Raw genomic sequence first — 19,218 nt, 5'->3', positions numbered from 1 at the left:
CAATGAACACAATGCAGAAGTGCTATGCAAATTACTTTAACAGTGAATTGTAAGCCATAAACCCTTTAATAGTAAAAGTGAAATTGCAACCCTAAATGAAGTGAATCCCAAAATCAAGTCAACTTTGAAACTTGTAAAACACATTGTAAATTAAAAGAGAAGTTGAAGCCGTATATACATTAACAGTGAAGAATTGTAATTGAAACCCAATGAGTATGTAAAAGTGTTCACATTGATTTAAACCCTTAGACAACGAACACAATGACTTATTGATTTTGTTGGCTTGATGATGATTATAATGTATTCATCATTTGTTGTCATTGATGAAACACTTTCTCACACACATGATTATATTGACTATTGGTGTAACTTCAATTGTTTACTCTGTCAACTCGTATGTTAGAGGTTATACTAAGAGGTTTATCTCTAGCCAGTACTTTGTGTCAACCGGTATGTGCACAAGAGACTGTCTGTGATTATACTAAGTAAGCATCAAGATGGAGATTAGGCGGAGTTTTAAGGACAACGGTTCATATGTTTTATTCAAACCGGTATTTGATTGTTCCAACCGGTATTTGGTAATTTTGTGATGAGTTACCACATTTCGTGATGAGTTACTTGCACCGACTGCTTGGTGGCAATTTTTGTGATGAGTTATGATCACTTGTCCAGATACATTGCACCTAGGAAATTGTGTTATGATTTCTTAATGCTGACATGAAATCATAAGGTCTATATATTGACATCGCAATGAATTATTTTGATACAGTGAAAAAGTGTTATGTTATGTGCGAAAGGAAAAAGAGTTAAGTTGCAGAGCATGCATAAGAGCAATGTTGAATATGTTTAGAAGGATCTGATTAAGCAAGTATTGCACTACTCAGAATAGATCAAACCATTTTTGTTGTTTTCTAACCATTACAACAGAATCAAATCCTCTAATCGGGTAAGCTCTAACAAGCTTCAATGTATAAATCCTTTAACAGGGTGATCCATTAGTTTGGATTCAGAAATCCTCCACCGAGGTTACTCCTAACAGGGTACTACCTTTAACAGGGTATAAGCTTCTAATCAAGCTTTGGGATCTCTAACAAGATTCGCTCCTAGCAGAGCACTTTATAGACCTTAACTGATCAATTATCTATTACTGTAGATAGTTAACTTGTGAGTTCCATCTCACCGTGGCTTTTACCTATTTGGGTTTTCCACGTACAAACACTTGTGTTATGGTGGATGCTTTACTTTTTGTGGATGCTATTATATCATTTTGGATTGCATGCATTGTGTTTAAAAGCTTTGTTAAGTTCATCTACCGATTAATGTTTGAAGTAGTTTTAGTTTTGGTGTCACTGATTCACCCCCCCCCCTTTCAGTGCTTTTCAAGTCCATCAAATTTATACCCTGCGTCAATGTTCTTTTTAGAAAAGTGAAGATGTAAATCGCATGAGAATGAACACAATACCCTGCGACATATAAGATACTGAATGAAGTGAATCCCATAATGAATTAAGTGAATCCAAAAATCAAGTCAAGTTGGAAACCATCTTACACATTGGACAACAAAAGTGAAAATGTGAACCCTATACATTAATAGTTCAACATTGAAATTGAAACCGAAGGAACACAATGAATCATGGAATTAACCCCTTCGAAAATGGAAGATTTAGAAGTGAATTTGAAAGCCAACATTGAAACATTGATTTATACACCGCGACAATATTGTTTTTAGAATAGTGAAGATGTAAACCGTATGAGAATGAACACAATGCAAATGTGCAATCCGAACCACTTTAACAGTGAACCCTAAAACAATGAAGTGAATCCCATAAATGAATGAGGTGAATCCCATAATGAATGAAGTGAATCCAATAATCAAGTCAAGTTGAAAACCATCAAACATATTGGACAATAAAAGTGAAAATGTGAACCCTATACAATAAGAGTTCGACATTGAAATTGAAACTGAATGAGTTGATTCAAAGTGGTCACATTGATTTAAATCCTCGGACAAGGAACACAATGGAGCATGAAATTAACCCCTTCTAAAATGGAAGATTTAAAAGTGAATTTTAAAGACAACATTGAAACCTAGAAACCCAATTTACAATAAAATTGAAAATGTGAACCTTTTTACATTAACAGTGAAACACTAAAAAGCCATCAAACCCTTTTGACAGTAAATGTGAATTTGAAACCATAATTCTAGAGAATTCGTAAAAGCAATGAAAATTTAAACCCACAAACCCATTATACAATAACAGTGAACCATTTAAATTGAAACCCCCTTTGTCAGTAAATGTGAAATTGAAATCATAAATCCAAAAGCAAACTCTGTAAATGAAATTCACATTTAATCCTAGAAACCCATTATACATTAACAGTGAACCATTCAAATTGATACCCCCTTTGACAGTAAATGTGAAATTAATAGCCTAAATCCAGTGAATCCGTAAATGAAATGAACATTTAAACCCACAAACCTATTATACAATAATAGTGAACCATTCAAATTGAAACCCCCTTTGTCAGTAAATGTGAAATTGAAACCCTAAATCCAGAAGCAAAATCCGTAAATGAAATGAACATTTAATCCCATAAACCCATTATACATTAACAGTGAACCATTCAAATTGATACCCCCTTTGATAGTAAATGTGAAATTAATAGCCTAAATCCAGTGAATCCGTAAATGAAATGAACATTTAAACCCACAAACCCATTATAGATTAACAATGAACCAAAAGAATTGAAATACTTGAACCTTGAAACATTAATGGTGAAATTAAACCCGTAGACCTTTAAACCACATTGATGTTGCAAGTCAATGCCAAAACTCCCAATAGATTCATTGTTTGACGAAATGAGCCAAAATTTTAATCACACGACACCATTAAAATTACAGTAATGCCATAACAGAGCAGTACGATTCCCTTTTGTATGTAATTGTGTTTATGAACACAAAATGTTGTGTTTAAAAAACACCAAAAACAACCATAAAAATTCCCTGAAGAATGCCAAACATTTAGAAACAAAAAAATTATGAAGAATGCCAAACAGTTAAAACAATTTTTTAAACGATCAAGTAAGAGGACAAATGTCGAAAGAAAACAATACGAAACATTGCAAATTCATGAGCCTTAGTGAGGAAAAATCCTCACCAGGGTTGAAGGGGAAATGAGTCGATTCAACATCTGCAAGTAGATCCTCGTCGTCCTCATCGTTCGACTCTGTACTTGCGAAGTGGAGGTGGCGAGGGAGTAACACAATAAAAAATGGAGCCGAACATGAAAACGTAACCCCAAAAATTTAGATAAAAAGAAGACAAAATCTTGCGAAATAGGGTATGCACTGAGGCGTTACCTAATTTTGGGTGCGCACATTTTGGTCCAAATCCGGGTTGAAGGCGTTCCATGGTGAGTAGGTTGTGGCAGCAGACGAAACCACCAATAGAGCTTGAGCAAGAAAGAAATGAACGGGCTTCGAGACAATGTACGAGGGGTCGAGCACAATGAAGGCCAAACACTTCGAAAAATGCGACCGCGCTGAGACAGTGAAGGCGAGGTGACACGTAGTTAATGAAGGTGCAGTTGGAATTTGAATGTGGCGGCAGGGGAATTGGGCGGAGTAGATGGTTGGTAAGGTGGGCAAGTAAGTGATCGCCACACAGCCAACCCATTCGATGCAAACAAAAAGCGTGGCATGTTTCGAGAGTAGGCCCACTCATGTTCCGAAGTGGCATTTTTTTTACCACTTGGATGACAACTCAACATTGACATGGGTTGCCAACTCAGCAGTCTACCTGAACGGTTTAAAAAAGTAGTCTCAGTCACGTAGACCCCGAAGTTAGGGTGCACATGTAATGGCTCCTCTCCCGTATCATACAAGATCAACAAAACCCAAGAAAGTCGCTCTTACAGTTTTTTTGTTTTTGTTTTCTTGTCGCTCCTAACTCGGAATCCATTTTTTGCTTCTCCTTCCAATAGTGGATTTGTTCACCCCCGTTTCAATCACCAAAATGGGTGGAGCATCTCACAGAGAATCATATGAAGAGTCTGAAGACCTAGATTGAAGCCATCATTGAGCATTTGGATGGTAACGGTCAGGATTCAGTCCAAAGCAGCAACTTTGAGGCAACCGGGTTCTCTACCTAATCGACCTTTCGCAATGAAACTTCTGTTTGTTTATTTTCATTTTATGAATTTTCTGTGATGGTTATTTTGTAAACAGTTGCCCTTTTGGGATGGCAGTGTTGACTTCATTATAACTCTTGTTTTTTATTTTGATGTTCTTTGTGATCATATACCTCTTTAAACATTCTTCGTCAATATAACAAAAATTCAGATTTTGTTGGGCTCTACAAAGATTCAGCTCACGCTACTGCCGCCTTGTTGCGTTTTAACATTTGTAACTTCTTCCATATATTGGAACCTGAAATTTGTCAAATAAATAATAAAGAAACAAAATGAAATGATGCAGATCTCAAGTGAGAATTGCTCTTAATGGAATCTATTTTATTTAATAATAAAATTGTTTCTCTGTAAGTCAAATTACACCTTCAGGGTAGGTTTGATTTGTAACTCATGGTTTTTCCTATAACATTTGGGAAATCACATTGAAAAGTTTCGAGTCTCTTTCAGTATTTAAATCTGACGGAGAATTGCTCGTGAACACCAAATTTTATATTTTATCCTTGTACAAATTCCATGACGCAACTGCACCAAAGAGTACCAATAAAATGTTCGAATTAGTTTCACACAGAAGATTTGGAGTACAATTCTTACAGACCATATAATCAATAATTTTAAGCTAACTGAAGAGCCTAAAGCACAATATATCACTATTCAATACCAAATATCCATTGCTATATAAATGCCCCAAAAGTTCATTATAAAACCCTTTTGTCAAGGTTTATTTATCAAAATAGGCCATGGATTTCCATATATGGGCAGCTGTAAAGATGTCACCTAATTTAGTGCTACTCGCCGACCCAAATTTTTGAGGACAAAATATATTTCCATGTATGGTGCTTTATCTTTCAATTTCATGGCCAATGAATTTTATTGCATACACAAACCACAGCCACCTGATGCTTATATAGCAATGTATCATCCAAGAGTACTATTGATAGTTCCTAACCGCCCCAAACTTATCTGTGTGATGCCTCAATTTCCTCCAGAGTTCTTCCTTTAGTTTCAGGTACAAACAGTACTACAAAGGTTAAGGTAAGACCACTGAACAGGGCATACAGCATGAATGTTCCTGCAAGGAACAAACTTCACTTTTAGTTTGTGATCCTATAACAGTGATCATAGAAACATCAAAAAGGAAACCTGCCCTAGGTTCCCGAATTGGAATTGATAATCTGGTTAAACAGTTACCCGTTTTGCTCCATTCTAATAATAAGTTTATTGTTATTGTTACTGCCCAGGAAAGAGACAAATTGGCCACTGTTGCCACACTACCAGCAACGCCCTTGACATTGATAGGAAATATCTGCAGTAATAGAGTAGAATAGAGTGAATGCCTTATAGTTGAGCATATATAAAACCACAAATCAGAACAATTTAAATGGAATCTTTCATAGATGGGATGCCTAGTATGTAGGGAAATTGGACCAAGAAGGTTAATATTAAGATAAGATCAAAGTTTCGGAGCATTATAGAAGGCCAATTTCTACATTACCAGGCATACCCACACGCTTTTATATTAATGAGTTTGCATGAAGTATGATTACTTGGGAGATGGTAATCATGACACTTTAACCACTACATCACATCCACTTGTTCAAAATTTGCAAATTGTTTCTTTAATGCCAAATATTATACTGTGTAAAACTCAATTTTCTAAATTGAAAAATATGCCAAAATCAGAGCCTTTTCCAAAAATATGTCTCAAGTGTAAATTGGAGAAGACACATTACCTCAGACATAATAATCCATGGGATGGCCCCCATACCAATAGAGTAGGAGATAATGCAAGCCTATGTCAAAGAGCAATAATCAGTCAAATTGGTCACTAGGCATTGACTATAATGGAAGTGTGATCATTTGCATTGAAATCGGAAAACCAGAGAGCTAACTTGACTCCCAAGATTACCAGTAAACCAATTAAAGCCAAAATACTGGAAAGATACGAAGCTCCCAGCACATGATTCTGCAAGATTCCATGAAGCATGAGATCAAACTTTAAAGTGAGGAATTACTTAAGTTCCATTCTTCAGGTCATCAAAATACATAAATAGTTGGTTAACAATAAGAATTTGCTTTTTTCCTGTTTGTCCATAGCAAATGCACAAATTAATGCCTGCAAATGTTTTGCATCTGCTACAAAAGAAACGTTGTGGTAGTTGAAAAGAGTACCTTTAGGTAGAATGCAACCCCTATGAGGAAAAAGCTGGCTGCCATTCCTGCAGATGAGATCTGGCAAAGTGAAAGAAATGACATGTAATTCTCTTACAAGGATTCAGTTGAATGTGTAGTGATTTTCCAATGTGGTAGCAGAGCATTAGTATAAGTATCTTATTTATTTACCATGAGGAGAAGACGCCTACCAGCCTTGTCCATTAGCCATGCAATGGATCCAGTCATCAGAATCTATATGACATCATTATACAAGATCAAGGCTGTTAGTTCTGTATTAAAAACGATAAAGGCCTTATTCCAAATCTTTAATCAAGCAATTAGCTGAAGCACTTCCAGCTTAGGACTTCACAATCACCTGAACTCCAGCCAGTCCAAGGGAGGCAACATCAGCATCTGAGATACCTGTTGGATTTATTAGAAATTAGTTACGATTTTCATTCTGGATTACACATTTATTTCCCAAGTAGATTCTACATCTCTTAAAGAGAGTCATTTTCAACTTAAAAATTTCCTACAAATATAGGACTGCCCCTTCTTGTCCTAAAATTTTTGACCAGGTACTTCCCTCATATAATTTTATATACTTTTGAATCCCGTCCTACTTTTTGCCATCTGTATACGTTAACATAATTTCATTCTTTCTTGTCTGCCGAATCTTTTGTACTTTGAGGTATGTGCAATGCATGGGTTTTAAAATGGTTGGTTATGGACCACTGTTGGTTGGTAGAAAAATTAAGTTTTATTAAAACAGCTTACCAGCAGATTTGAAAATGGAAGCATTGTAGAACATGATGCCACTTATTCCAGTCAACTGCTGCAATACAAGCAGCCCAATGCCAATCTGACAGAAAACATTCTGAAACAATAAGACTCTTATAGCGTACATTTCCATCAATAAATGCTAATTCACTTAAATCAACTAAGATCTCAAAAGGTGACCATTAGGATACACAGATGAAGCAAGCATAAAAGAGGAAAATCAGATTAAGTAATTCATGGATAAATTTGTAAATCTACTATGCTAAATGAAATTCTAGTGAAGATGCAGTTCTAGCAGAGATTACTAGCAAGGTGGCTAGTAGAATTTGTAATGAGAAGGTAGGCATCTAACCACATGTTAGCAGAACAGAACTTGAAGGTTGTCAAGTAAAGGACTTTGGTGGATCATGGATTTGCTGGTCTGTGGAACAATGGGTATAGTTGAGAAGATGATGTGCCTAAGAAATGGAAACACACACATATGTGAAGGAATTTGAACATGGACATATAATGAAAATACACCTTTGTTGGAGGATATATTTGATACCTGGACAACTTGCATTATCAAAACACATTTCAATATTGTAATTCCAAAGAAATTCTTATTACTTATGAATTAAATCCATGCCAAAACAATCCACTCCTTTGAGATAATTTCAGTGATTGTACATATCAATGCTAGAGCAAAGGAAATCTAATATGCACTATGAGAGTTCTAGGACTACGATCAAGTGCGTAGAACATTGTGGAAAGCATGGTATATTGAAGACAATGTATCAAAGGAAAGGATTGAAGTGATTCTTTCTATGTAACTGGGGTCACATTTTTCATCAAACAAGGATATGGCTTAATAATAAAAGAAGAACATCTTCATATTAATCTGGTGCAGGCAATGCTTAAGATGTCAATCGTAATTGTTTCTCTGGAATTTAAAAGATAATAGAAGGGAGATGGGGGATTTCAAACTCATGAACTAAACCCCCATTGAGTACTTACACAGAGGAGATGGAGATTGACAAAATTAAGAGCCACATGCTCAGATGTTCTGAAAAAAATGTGTTGCATACTGATTATAGTGATTTGTGGGTGCCATCTATACGTACATTAGTTAGTGTTCAAGTTACTGGATGGAAGATAAAAGAATAATAATGAACTGCAATAAACTTCATTTGGAGAATACAAGTTAGAGACTAATTTGGACGAAACATTTAGACAAAAATACGGCAGAAATAACCAAAGGTGTAGTCCCTCTGACATTCCATTTTGTTGACATCTGACAAAGCCTTAGCCTTAAATCATCACTATCATATAAATAACTCCACCAACATCTTAACCAGAAGCATAGAAAGATTTCATATACAATTTCCTGCAAAATTAGAGATGTGCAAAACATAGTGAATGTATTGCAGATTCCTGTTTTCACAGGGTCATGTAAGAATGCTTACAGTAAGAGGGAATGCATATCTCCGCTGGCATAACTCGGACAATTTGATTTTTGATTCTTTCCTGTTAAGCTCCATTGCACTCTAAAGCACAGCAAATTTTCAGATTAATTGTAGCAAAGGCTCATTCATGAAAACAACTGCCAATTCCCACTTGGAGGTTTGCTCTAGTAAATGAATAGCTCATTTGAGGAGATTAAATGCTAAGGTATTTACAAGGGTGGTCTGGTAAAGAAAAATTGGTACAAGATGTTTCTTTCTGCTTGGACCACCCAATGCAAAGCCAAAAAGAAGATTATGGATTTTTTGTTCTGTTTTTACTTTGATAGAACAGTAAGGATATGGTGTAAAGGAAATGAATGGAAGATAATATTTTAGGTGAAAGAATTACCCTAATTTCAGCTGCCTCAATTGAAACATCAGAGTCCAACCCACGAAGGATTTTTAAGGAAGCTTCAAAGTCTAAATCTTTACCAATCTTAGCCTGTATGCCCATAAACACAGATTATCCAGGATGAGTTTTAATGATGGTGAAAACTCTCAATCTCTTCATTATTGAAATTTAACACCGCATTAAAATCTAGAATCTAACTTCATTGAAGCGTACCAGCCATCTTGGAGCTTCCGGGATTAAAAAGAGCCCAAGAACCAATAAACTACAGGGAACTGCACCTGCATAGCCATAAAATACTGGGAAGGTGAGCATTATTTGGCAACTACTCCATGAAATTTTAACAAAATGATTTAAATTATACCTTCTCCTCTCTTTCATATAATTTCCACAGATATACCTGCAATTGCAAGATGTCTCCAGGAAATGAACATTCCCAATAGATATACCACGAATATACCAATCGTTACGGAAAGCTGTTTCACAAGTAGTTTCTTAATTTATTACAACTTGGACTTTGCAAATGAATATCATTGACCATATGTTACGTTTAAGGCCAGTATAAAGGTTGAGTTCTCAGCAAATACTGATAATGGGTTAAGTTCTTACCATGTTGACTGTGCCAAGACCTCCACGCAAGTGTTTAGGAGCTATATCAGCAATATACACAGGCACCTGGAAATATCATAACATACAATGTAGACAATTACATGAATATCTAGGCCATTTTTCTTCCTCATAACTCCAAAGATTGTTCACTGTTATTAGTCATGGAAATTTTTTATTGGCTAACATCAAAATGAAGAGAAGCAGTGCAATATGGGAGTGTAAAATATCTGACCAATACAGACAAATGTCTGGTATTAAGGAATTTATATTGTTTGAAGTTTTTGATGAGATAACTCAATTTGCATCTCACAATTTGACAAGGAGTTCAGCTTTAAATGTGTCTAGGAAGATCACCTTCGAACTTTGTTTTCCATGATAACTCAATTTGCATCTCACAATTTGACAAGGAGTTCAGCTTTAAATGTGTCTAGGAAGATCACCTTCGAACTTTGTTTTCCATGCAGGAAAGCTTTTTAAGTAAATATCTGAATACTGTTGTGGCAAGCGATAATTTTCCATTTGTTCTTAGAAATCATCTTTAGTGAATTTTTAATTAGAAATTACGCTGAGAAACATATTTCTCTATGCGAATAATAAGAATTGACTGGAAAGTACAAGTTATAAATCTCACGATGGAGGGAAAACATAATGACAGAAAATTTTAACTTATTGTAAAGGGTAGTGATGAATCAATGAACTTACAGTAAATGACATGATTCCTACTCCCAAGCCTGTCAATGACCTACCTATATACAAAACTGAAGAATCCTGCACTGAGATGGCAATAATGAAATTAAAATAATAAAATATAAACTTTTCATATGTGAGTTACAGATGTTCGGATGCTTAACTCAGAAACATGCATGCCATAATTCTGGGACTATTTTTTTGTAGGTCATGCCTATATGACACAGAAATCATCTATGGAAGTACTGCAATAGTGCAACTTGCCTTTGCCAAAGAAATGGCTATCCACCCTAGAATATTGGGTATTGAGGCTACTACCAGTGCCTGTGTAAAGAGAAATCTCCAAAAAAGATCAGAACTTGTAAAAGGGGCATCTTACATCAAATAAGATTGAAAGGAACAAATTGATTTTTATATATCAACTTATATTTTCCTTCAAGCATCATGAAATCCTAAAATATACCCCTTTTCTTCCAAGATAATCAGCAAGTAGTCCACTGACCATAGCCCCAATCATTGCCCCGGCATTGGATAGTGATCCAAATAAAGAGAACTGTAGAAGCCAAACATCAAGAAAGGTAAGCTTGATATCCTCAATTCTAGCTGAGAGAGGTGCATACAATGCTCTAAGCGTAATGCAACATACCTCAGCAATGGTTAGGTTGAGATCGCTCATAATGCCGCTTTCGGTAGGTGATGTATATCCGTTCTGCAACAAGATGACTAATATCAATTTGCTTGGTTTTTCATCTTCCAAATGTCAATTCAGCAATATTATTATCCTATTTCATATTTTGAAATATGAGAGATATTTAGAATGTTTAAATAAGTTGTCCAGGTCCTGTTTGAGAGGAGAAAGTGCACAACAAGATTAGATCCACTTTTTATGTGAGAAACAAATTGTTTGCATGGTGATTTTCTCTCTTACACTTATTTTTTATTCCCTTTATAAACAATGCAAGAAATTATAGTCTAAATATTCATTCTTTTTGGATTAGGTTTTAATAGATGGATTTAATTCTAGAAGTTGAACATAATAAATAACAACGAGATATTTATGAGATTTGAGCCAACTCTCACACACAAGTTTGCCAAGACTTACTGGAAATAATTTCAATCAATGCCAGAAACATAACTGGAAAGTACCATTGTTCACAAACTTTATATGGTACAATTCATCACGGGAATTATTTTTTGTTCTTTTAAATTGTTAATATTGTAGCATCATATGATTGTTTATATGAAAAATATTTTACTATTCTATATCTAGTAATACTTGGAACTTGTAAGACGCATGCTATTCTCATTCTTAACTGTACTTGTTGCAGGTTGTAATGTCCCTTCGTTACAATAAAACAAATGCTATTTGGTAATGCTGGGCATTGGCAGTCCTAAAATAATTAGAATTTACTTAGCACGCAGTGCTGAAGTTGAAGGATCCCTGCTATTTCTTAAGGAAAGATTAATAATAATAAAACTGAAATTAAAGTGAAGTTTAGTTTTAATAAAGTCAGAAGGCATGTGAAGAATTATGTCTATTAAAGAAAAAGTAATATAAGATCAATCACGGAGAAGGAGACACCAATTTTTGTGAAGATATTTTATATTATTACTCCTTGTGGAACGTGAACTGTAGTTCAGCAACCTGAGGTTGAAACCCCCCAAGGTTTGAAATTAAAGGATGAAAATCCCTTAATTTCCATCACCAAGTTAGTGGACGAAACCCTTGATTCAGACAGACTCAAAGACATATCAAAGGAATTTAAATAAAGAGAGATCACTGCAGATCAGAGGAAGATTAACAGCAGAGATAAGACGATCGGTTCTATATTTTCTGAGATACATTTTAAGGTTTATTATAATTAAAGAAAACAAGATAAAATTTGAAGGGGACATTACAAATGGTATCAAAGTTAGATCTAGCCAGCCTGCATTCATATGCAATTCAAGTGACAGAGTCAGCTAATATTATCAAAAAGAACGAAGAAAAACATCAGATTCTAAGGACAAAGTGATCGAAGTCCCTTTGGATTCTGAAACAATAGAAGTAAAAATGTTTAAAGAAAATGACAACTGTGATTATGCAAATGAAATAGATAGAAAATTTGATCTTATGATTATGCATTGTTACCAATAAAGGGGGTAAAAATTTATTCAAAATAGACAAGAATTACAGCAAAAGAAGGCCAACTGCCCAACAAAGAGAAACTACAAAGACTTATCTTGTTCAACTAGTTGATCCAGCATCTGTGACAACTCTGGAGAGAGTTGTCTCCTATCCTCTATAGACCAGCCCTCCATAAAGTAGAAAATTCCAATAATCAAGATAGTAGGAAACTTTTAATGATAACAATAATGAGCAAGAAAACTTACACACAAAGAAACAAGTTTGGGTCTGTGGATAGACCCCTTCCCACATTCATTCAAAGGGGAGAAGAAGTTGCCACTGAAGAAGCAAAAAATTCAGTACAAAATGATATCACTGCTTGTTATGTAGTATATAGAAATCTCTGTAGAGAAATTGAAGAAGGAATGTATCTCACAAATTACATAAATATGACAAGAGGAAGAAATGGATCGATAATGAAGCTTTTGGGTAAGTTAACATTATCTACATTTGATGGGTCTAATAAGAGTATTGCTTGTGTATGGGTAGAAATTAGATACATATCTATCATTGAAACCAATGATCAAGGAAGATGCCATCAAATTTGCAACCTGTTGTGACGTAATCACACATCGCCCCATTGCAAATGGGGACCCTTGCTTTTTGCTTTCTAGGGTTTGTTTTCTAGGTCTTTTAGGGTTTTGTCTGTTAGCCTTTGTAGGATGAGTGCTGTCGAGGGGATCGTTGGATAGCAGGCTCTGCTTAAGCTAGGTCAAGTCGGTGAGTGATGAAGTCTGGAATGTCATCTTGATCTTCAAATGCCCTAAAATTTGGCTAAGTCTGGAAAATTGAAGAATCCTCCAAAAACTAGATTTTGCAACATAACTCCTGGAGGTCCGAAACCACTCTCAAACATCCTGGAAGTATATATGGAATATAACTTAAAGTATAAGAAAGCACTTATACTTAAATGTTATATTCCATAAAATAATCCTGACGAAGAGGCTAAAATGTCAAAATTTGCTCTTGACCCTTCCAAAGGGTCTAGAGCGAATTTCAATTTTCACTCTTGACCCTTCCAAAGGTTCCAGAGCGAAAATTCACCAAAGACACAAGATCTCGCTTAAGTCAAAGAGTGGTCGAGCAAGTTTGCAAGGATATGGAAGGAAATCGATCTAGGATCGAGTCTAAGACAAAGTCAGTTTGAAGGTGAATTGAGCCTAGAATAGAAATTTCGCTCCTGACCCTTCCAAAGGGTCCAGAGCGAAATTCTTGAAAACACTCATTTTCCCCTTTGCTAAAGTCAAGACCAAGATGGAGATGAAAGGAGAGTAGCCTATGTTTGCCTCCCAAAGAAAATTAGAGTTGAAAAAAGCAAGAATCAAGGTCAAATCATGATTTTCGCTCTTGACCCTTCCAAAGGGTCCAGAGTGAAAAATCTTAAAATCACCTTTTCTCCTTGCAAAATCAAGTCAAACTTGGGTTGGACATGAGAGGAGAAGTGTTTTCTATCCTTTTGAGGTGAATTCAAGTTGATATGATGGAGGAATAAGCCTAAAACAAGATTTTTGCTCCTGACCCTTCCAAAGGGTCCAGAGCGAAAATCCTAAAACCCATCATTTTCTCCAAAATTTGTACCAAGCCATGCCTAGACCAAGGTGAGGGATGCCCTTGAGATTGTCCTCAAATTGATTGTTGTCTCAAAAAATTATGATTTTGGGCTAGAAAGGGAAATTCGCTCCTGACCCTTCTAGAGGGTCTAGGGCGAAATTGTGCAAAACCTATCTTTTCCCTTAGTTTCATGCCAAATCTAGTGTGGATCATGATTAAAGAAGGCCTTAGGAATGACTCCAAATTGCCAATTATTATCAAACTTGAAGGAATTGAGCCAAAAAGTGATTTTCGCTCCTGACCCTTCCAAAGGGTCCAGAGCGAAAATCTTGAAACCACCTATTTTCCTTGCAAGTCTAGTCAAACGTTAGGTTTTCATGGCTTGGATGGGTGCGAGGAGACATGTTCTTGCCTTTTGAAGTTAATTGGTGTTGAAAATGATGGAAATTAGCCCAAACCAAGAAATTCGCTCCTGACCCTTCCAAAGGGTCCAGAGCGAAAATCCTAAAAACCGTCTTTTCTTCCAAAATTTGAGCAAAGTCAAACCTGGACAAGGGTGAGAGAGGTCATTTGGATTGCCTTAGAGTGAATTTTGGTTGCCAAGAATGCAAATTTTGAAGCCAAATGAGAATTTCGCTCCTGACCCTTCCAAAGGGGCCAGGGCGAAATTCTCCAAATCAACCATTTTTCCCTTGAGTGAAGCTAAAATGTTGATACCTATGGCATGGTTGAGGCTGGGGTGAGATATTCTTGCCTTGTAGGGTGAATTGAAGTAAAGGAAGTGTAAGATAAAGCCTAAAGAAGGAATTTCGCTCCTGACCCTTCCAAAGGGTCCAGAGTGAAATTCTCATTATCACCTAATTTGCCCATGTGAGAAGCTAAAAGGATGGATCCCTAGACTTTGTTGGACTAAAACAAGCATATGCTCACCTTCCGAAGGATTTTGGAGTGAAAAAATGGGGTAATTGAGGCCTAATCAAGAAAATCGCTCCTGACCCTTCCAAAGGGTCTAGGGCGAAATCCTTTGAAATTGCTATTTTTCACCTTGTTGGGGCCAGGCGAGGAGCTAATTGTGAGGTAGCGTTGAAAGGAGGTCTAAATGAGCCAGGAATGCAAAATTCGCTCCTGACCCTTCCAGAGGGTCCAGGGCGAAATTCTTATAGGGCGTATCCCTGGAAAGAGTCTTGAACTAACTTCATTTTAATATCTTTTGTTGATGATTTAAGGTGTGAAATACTATGTTGAAATGAATTTATTATGTGTCCTTAATCATCTTTTGATTTGTTTTGTAGATGAAAGAAGATCAAGCCAAGACAAGGACGACCTTCTCCAGTCCAGCATCAACAAGGACGACCTTCTCCAATCCAGCATCAACAAGGACGGCCTTCTCCGGTCCAGCATCATCAGGGACGACCTCTTCCAGTCCTGCATTCGAAGGAAAGGTACACCATCCATCCTGCACATCAAAGACAAAGGAGGTCAGAGCAAGGGTCCGTTGGAGAAACAGACAGTTTTAGAAGAGTTAACTAAAGTTAGCTTCTCAGCATCACCAAATTGAGCATCAACCAAGTGTCAGACAAGGTGTGGCATCCCAGTCATCACTCCTCCAGTTGAGTTGGTCCACCTCAACGTGTCCAGATTCAATGTACCTAACTCATCAAAGATGACACAAACTTCAATGTACCTACCCCGGCTATCCATTGGTCGAATATTCCAGAGAAGACATGTGTCCAAATAATGCAATTATTTCATTGGCCAAAATTGAGTTTGTTGTAACAAACCCTAATTAGGGTTTTCATTGTAAAATCTCGGCCATTGATCTCAAGTTGATCTGAGCCATCAAATTGTATTAAGGGCGCTATATAAGCCCTGGCTCCTCATTTTGTAAAGGCTAATAATAGTTAGTCAATAGTTGATAGTAGGTGAATAGTTAGCTAATAGTGAATAGTCAGTTGATAGAATAGCAATTAGAGTAGAATAGCAAGAGAAGGCAAAGATTGTTGCCAAGATGTTGTTGTAAAAGACTTGTAAAACTTCATTGAAGAAATGGTGAAATTTATGGGTCAATTCAACAATTTGCATGGTCTTTATACTTCTCAGATTTGAATTCATGTTATTAGATGAGTGGAAGAAATGTGTTTGATTGATGGTGAAATTTGTATATCCATACTACTAGCAGTTTGTTGATTGCAGACTTGCCTTGTGTAGTCAACTGGAATCATTCAGCTTAAGCTTAACTTCAATTGTCGCTTCTTCACTGATATGCATCAACCTGATGGTGTCTATGCTTATAGCGATGATCTGAACATCAGAAAGCTTTCTTCTGAAGATCGCACTAACTTTGTGGAGATGGTCCTGGGATGTCAAAACAAGACTTAGTTAGAATTTCACCAAAGGTTATTCATTGCTCCTACATTCTTAGTGTCGGAATTAGATCCTTTCCTCGCCCTCATCCTTTTTCTTTTTTTTCAAAATCTAGGCTAGTGAAATCCTGTGTTCCAATAATATTCAAAGCAAATCAGACGTTTAGGTCGTCAAGTGTAAGTCCCCTTGTGATTCCAGCAAAATCACATCATACCACAGAGAGCTTATCCACGAGTAGAGAACCTACAAACAAGAACCTTGGAGTTGCCTCGACTGATCCTTCAGCGAGATCTTCAGCAATCGAGAAACTTTGCTCAAGAGAGGATAAGGTACCTTTAGGTATTTTATTCTGTGTTCGCATGTGCATAAAAAACACATCAACACAACCTTACATTGGAAGGATCAGCTCATGAATGGTGGTACCATGGGTTGGTTACCCAAGGTCACAAGCTAATAAACACAAATGATGAATCCTGCAAAAGGTTAAGTGAGAGATCCAATAGAAAGGATCCAAAAGTTCATTTTAGAGAATTGGCACAATTAAAGCAAGAAGGGATGGTGGAGAATTATGTAGAAGAATTCCAAAGATTATTAGTAATGGTGCTCCATGTTTCAGAAAGAAGATTAACCATTTTTTTATCATCACACTAATTGAACTCTTAGGAGTTTAATTAAAGCATTTGATCCTTTAACCCTTCAAGAAAATATCAAAAGAGCTTTGAATTTAGAGAATTCCGTTGCCAAGAATAAAAATTCTTTCGGGAAAATCCTCTTATAGGGCTGAATCTAGAGACTTTTCAAAAGGGTTTTTCTCAAAAAGCATTACCATCAAGAGTAATTTTAATCAAGTGACCAAAAATGAGCTATGCAGAAGCAAACTGTGGTTTTCTTGTAGAAAGCCGTGGCAACTTGGACACTGTTGTTTGGGAAAAGGTCAAGTAGATTACATAGAAGGAATGTCGGATGAGCAGGAAGAATCAGAACCCAAAGTAGTTAAATGTTGAACTAAAGAAGAAATTGAATGTTCAAAGTGCACACTTGCAACCTTGTCAGGTGCTCCTATATATCATCCTTTCCAAGTACCAGGGGTCCTAATTGATGGTGAAGTGACACAAAATTTCATCGTTGAAAGATTAGTTGCTACAAGAGGTTTACAAATAGAAGATTTCAGTGGATTCAATGTTATAGTGGTAGACGGTTTTACCTTTCCAAGCAGTAGGAAATTCAACAATTGGAGGTTACCCTTGGTAGACACAAGATGCAAGATGAGTTCTATTTGATGGGTATAGGAAAACTGATGTGGTTTTAGGAGTGCAATGGCTACACTCTTTGGGATAGTTTACACAAAATTATCAAAGGATGGAATTAAGGTTCAAATTATAGGGTAAAGATGTAGTGTTACAAGGCATTATTGAGGGAGCGTCTAGAGTTATAACAACAAAAAGAATGGAAAGATGTAGGAATGGACAAATAATATGGGCAGCACATTGTTTAGTAAAATTTACAACCACTGCAAGAAAGAGAGCTTTAAAAAGTCAAATTATACCTTCGTTAAAACTGCCCCACTTGGTGATGAAGAAAAACTGATTTTGATTCTTGAAGCTATCTTAAATTTTTAGAGAGAAAAAGTGAAGAAATAAAACAATGACAAAATATCCAATTAAGACTGATTTTTTATTAGTTTGAGCTCTTAGTAAGGAGTCAGGAAGAGAAGCAAAAGTTGAAACTAGCTTTACTACCATTAAAGCACTGTACCTAAATCAATTAATAACTAATTCATGTACTCCTCTCTCATAACGTGAAGAATAGAAGAGTCCACTTAGTGGCCTTTAAGTAATACCATACCACACATGGACAAGTCAAGGCTGAGTGAGAATTTTTTTGACAGAACAGAAACTCCTTGTTCGTAGCTTCTAAGCTTAATGGAGCTACCTGGTGTGAGTCCCAGAGGGAAATCCCTAGTAGGCTCTTACTTAGCTTCTAAGGTAACGGCCTCACTGGATAAAACCCCCTATACAGGAAAATTGGGAGGAATTAAGCTTCTAACATTTGCTTTATATTCCACTCTCAGACAACATTGAGCTCAAGTTGCAAGCAAATTTTAGCAGAATGAAAAAAAAACCTAGCATGTGCCTTTGACTTGATTGTGTCGATAAATTTCCAATGGAAATGGGTTTTAAGCCTGATAATGCATTCATGAGGATTACAATTGACCAATACATAAGGATAAAATGAAATGCTGCTTGGCATCTAAGATTCTAAACCAACCCAGAAAACAAATGTTCTAACCCTCATTGTGCACATTTCCCTGTGGCTGTTATAATTAACAGCTTGAAAACATCAAGAAGAAAAATAAAACAAGTAATTGTACAAATGAAAGAGAGCAGATGAATACACTCTCCTCAAAATGACTGGTTACATCAAAGAGAATAAAACTTACTGCGAACCCAAATTGCAGAGGACCCAAAGCTACAATAAGTGTACATAGTACAGCACTAGTAGAACTTCCTTTGGAAGTAACCCCTGGAACTTGACTGCTGTTGCCACCTTTCTCAATGATAATCCTGGAATTGCTATACCAACTATTTAGTTTATTAATCAATGGTCTCTTTACATCTTCATGAGTCTCCAAATCCCCATTAAAACTCATTTTCAGCTCAATGACAGCCCAAATGAAAAGCTTACTAAAAATCTAAATAAATGAACAAAATATATAACAAAACCAACTGAACTGCATAAATTTGTAATTCTACATAGAGTTTGTGCATAGCCTTGGTAGGTGAATTACAAAACAACATATCAATAATTTCAACATATTTCATTCATGTAGGTAGGAATATTGCCATTTTTCGATGGTATGTTGCTATCATTTTGAAAATTAAATTA

The 19,218-nt window shown here is 36.2% G+C and overlaps 1 protein-coding gene across 4 annotated transcripts; it reads right to left on the bottom strand.

Annotated features, from left to right (window-relative positions):
• Positions 1-4,607: 4,607 nt before the first annotated feature.
• On the bottom strand, positions 4,608-19,103 carry LOC131028089 (sugar transporter ERD6-like 4). 4 transcript variants are annotated; one of them, XM_057958304.2, is made up of 18 exons: positions 18,773-19,103; positions 10,897-10,959; positions 10,714-10,803; positions 10,515-10,574; positions 10,266-10,331; positions 9,564-9,629; positions 9,355-9,430; positions 9,171-9,235; positions 8,955-9,047; positions 8,567-8,647; positions 7,119-7,203; positions 6,718-6,764; positions 6,531-6,593; positions 6,360-6,419; positions 6,097-6,153; positions 5,921-5,980; positions 5,379-5,493; positions 4,863-5,259 (listed from the first exon to the last, which is right to left on the bottom strand). In XM_057958304.2, the coding sequence occupies exons 1-18, from the start codon at positions 18,980-18,982 to the stop codon at positions 5,147-5,149; spliced, it is 1,470 nt and encodes a 489-aa protein (XP_057814287.2). In that variant the 5' UTR covers positions 18,983-19,103; the 3' UTR covers positions 4,863-5,146. The 4 variants fall into 4 exon arrangements, with proteins under 4 accessions (XP_057814289.2, XP_057814291.2, XP_057814287.2 ...); XM_057958306.2 differs by lacking the exons at positions 4,863-5,259; positions 5,379-5,493 and adding an exon at positions 4,608-4,712; XM_057958308.2 differs by lacking the exons at positions 4,863-5,259; positions 5,379-5,493 and adding an exon at positions 4,608-4,712 and having other exon boundaries at positions 6,551-6,593.
• Positions 19,104-19,218: the final 115 nt, after the last annotated feature.

This window comes from Cryptomeria japonica, chromosome 4 (genome assembly GCF_030272615.1).
Source record: "Cryptomeria japonica chromosome 4, Sugi_1.0, whole genome shotgun sequence".
In the NCBI taxonomy this organism is placed as follows: Eukaryota; Viridiplantae; Streptophyta; class Pinopsida; order Cupressales; family Cupressaceae; genus Cryptomeria; species Cryptomeria japonica.
The sequence above is the reverse complement of the archived record's forward strand: the minus strand, read 5'-3'. Positions and strand labels throughout refer to the sequence as shown.

Excerpts from the sequence above, each read along its gene's own strand:
- LOC131028089 (XM_057958304.2), bottom strand. The coding sequence starts at position 18,982 with ATGAGTTTTAATGGGGATTTGGAGACTCATGAAGATGTAAAGAGACCA. Across the intron at positions 10,575-10,713 it reads ATTATCTTGGAAGAAAAGGG|GCACTGGTAGTAGCCTCAAT; the intron begins GTATATTTTAGG and ends CTCTTTACACAG. Across the intron at positions 6,765-7,118 it reads TTCCATTTTCAAATCTGCTG|GTATCTCAGATGCTGATGTT; the intron begins GTAAGCTGTTTT and ends TAAATCCAACAG.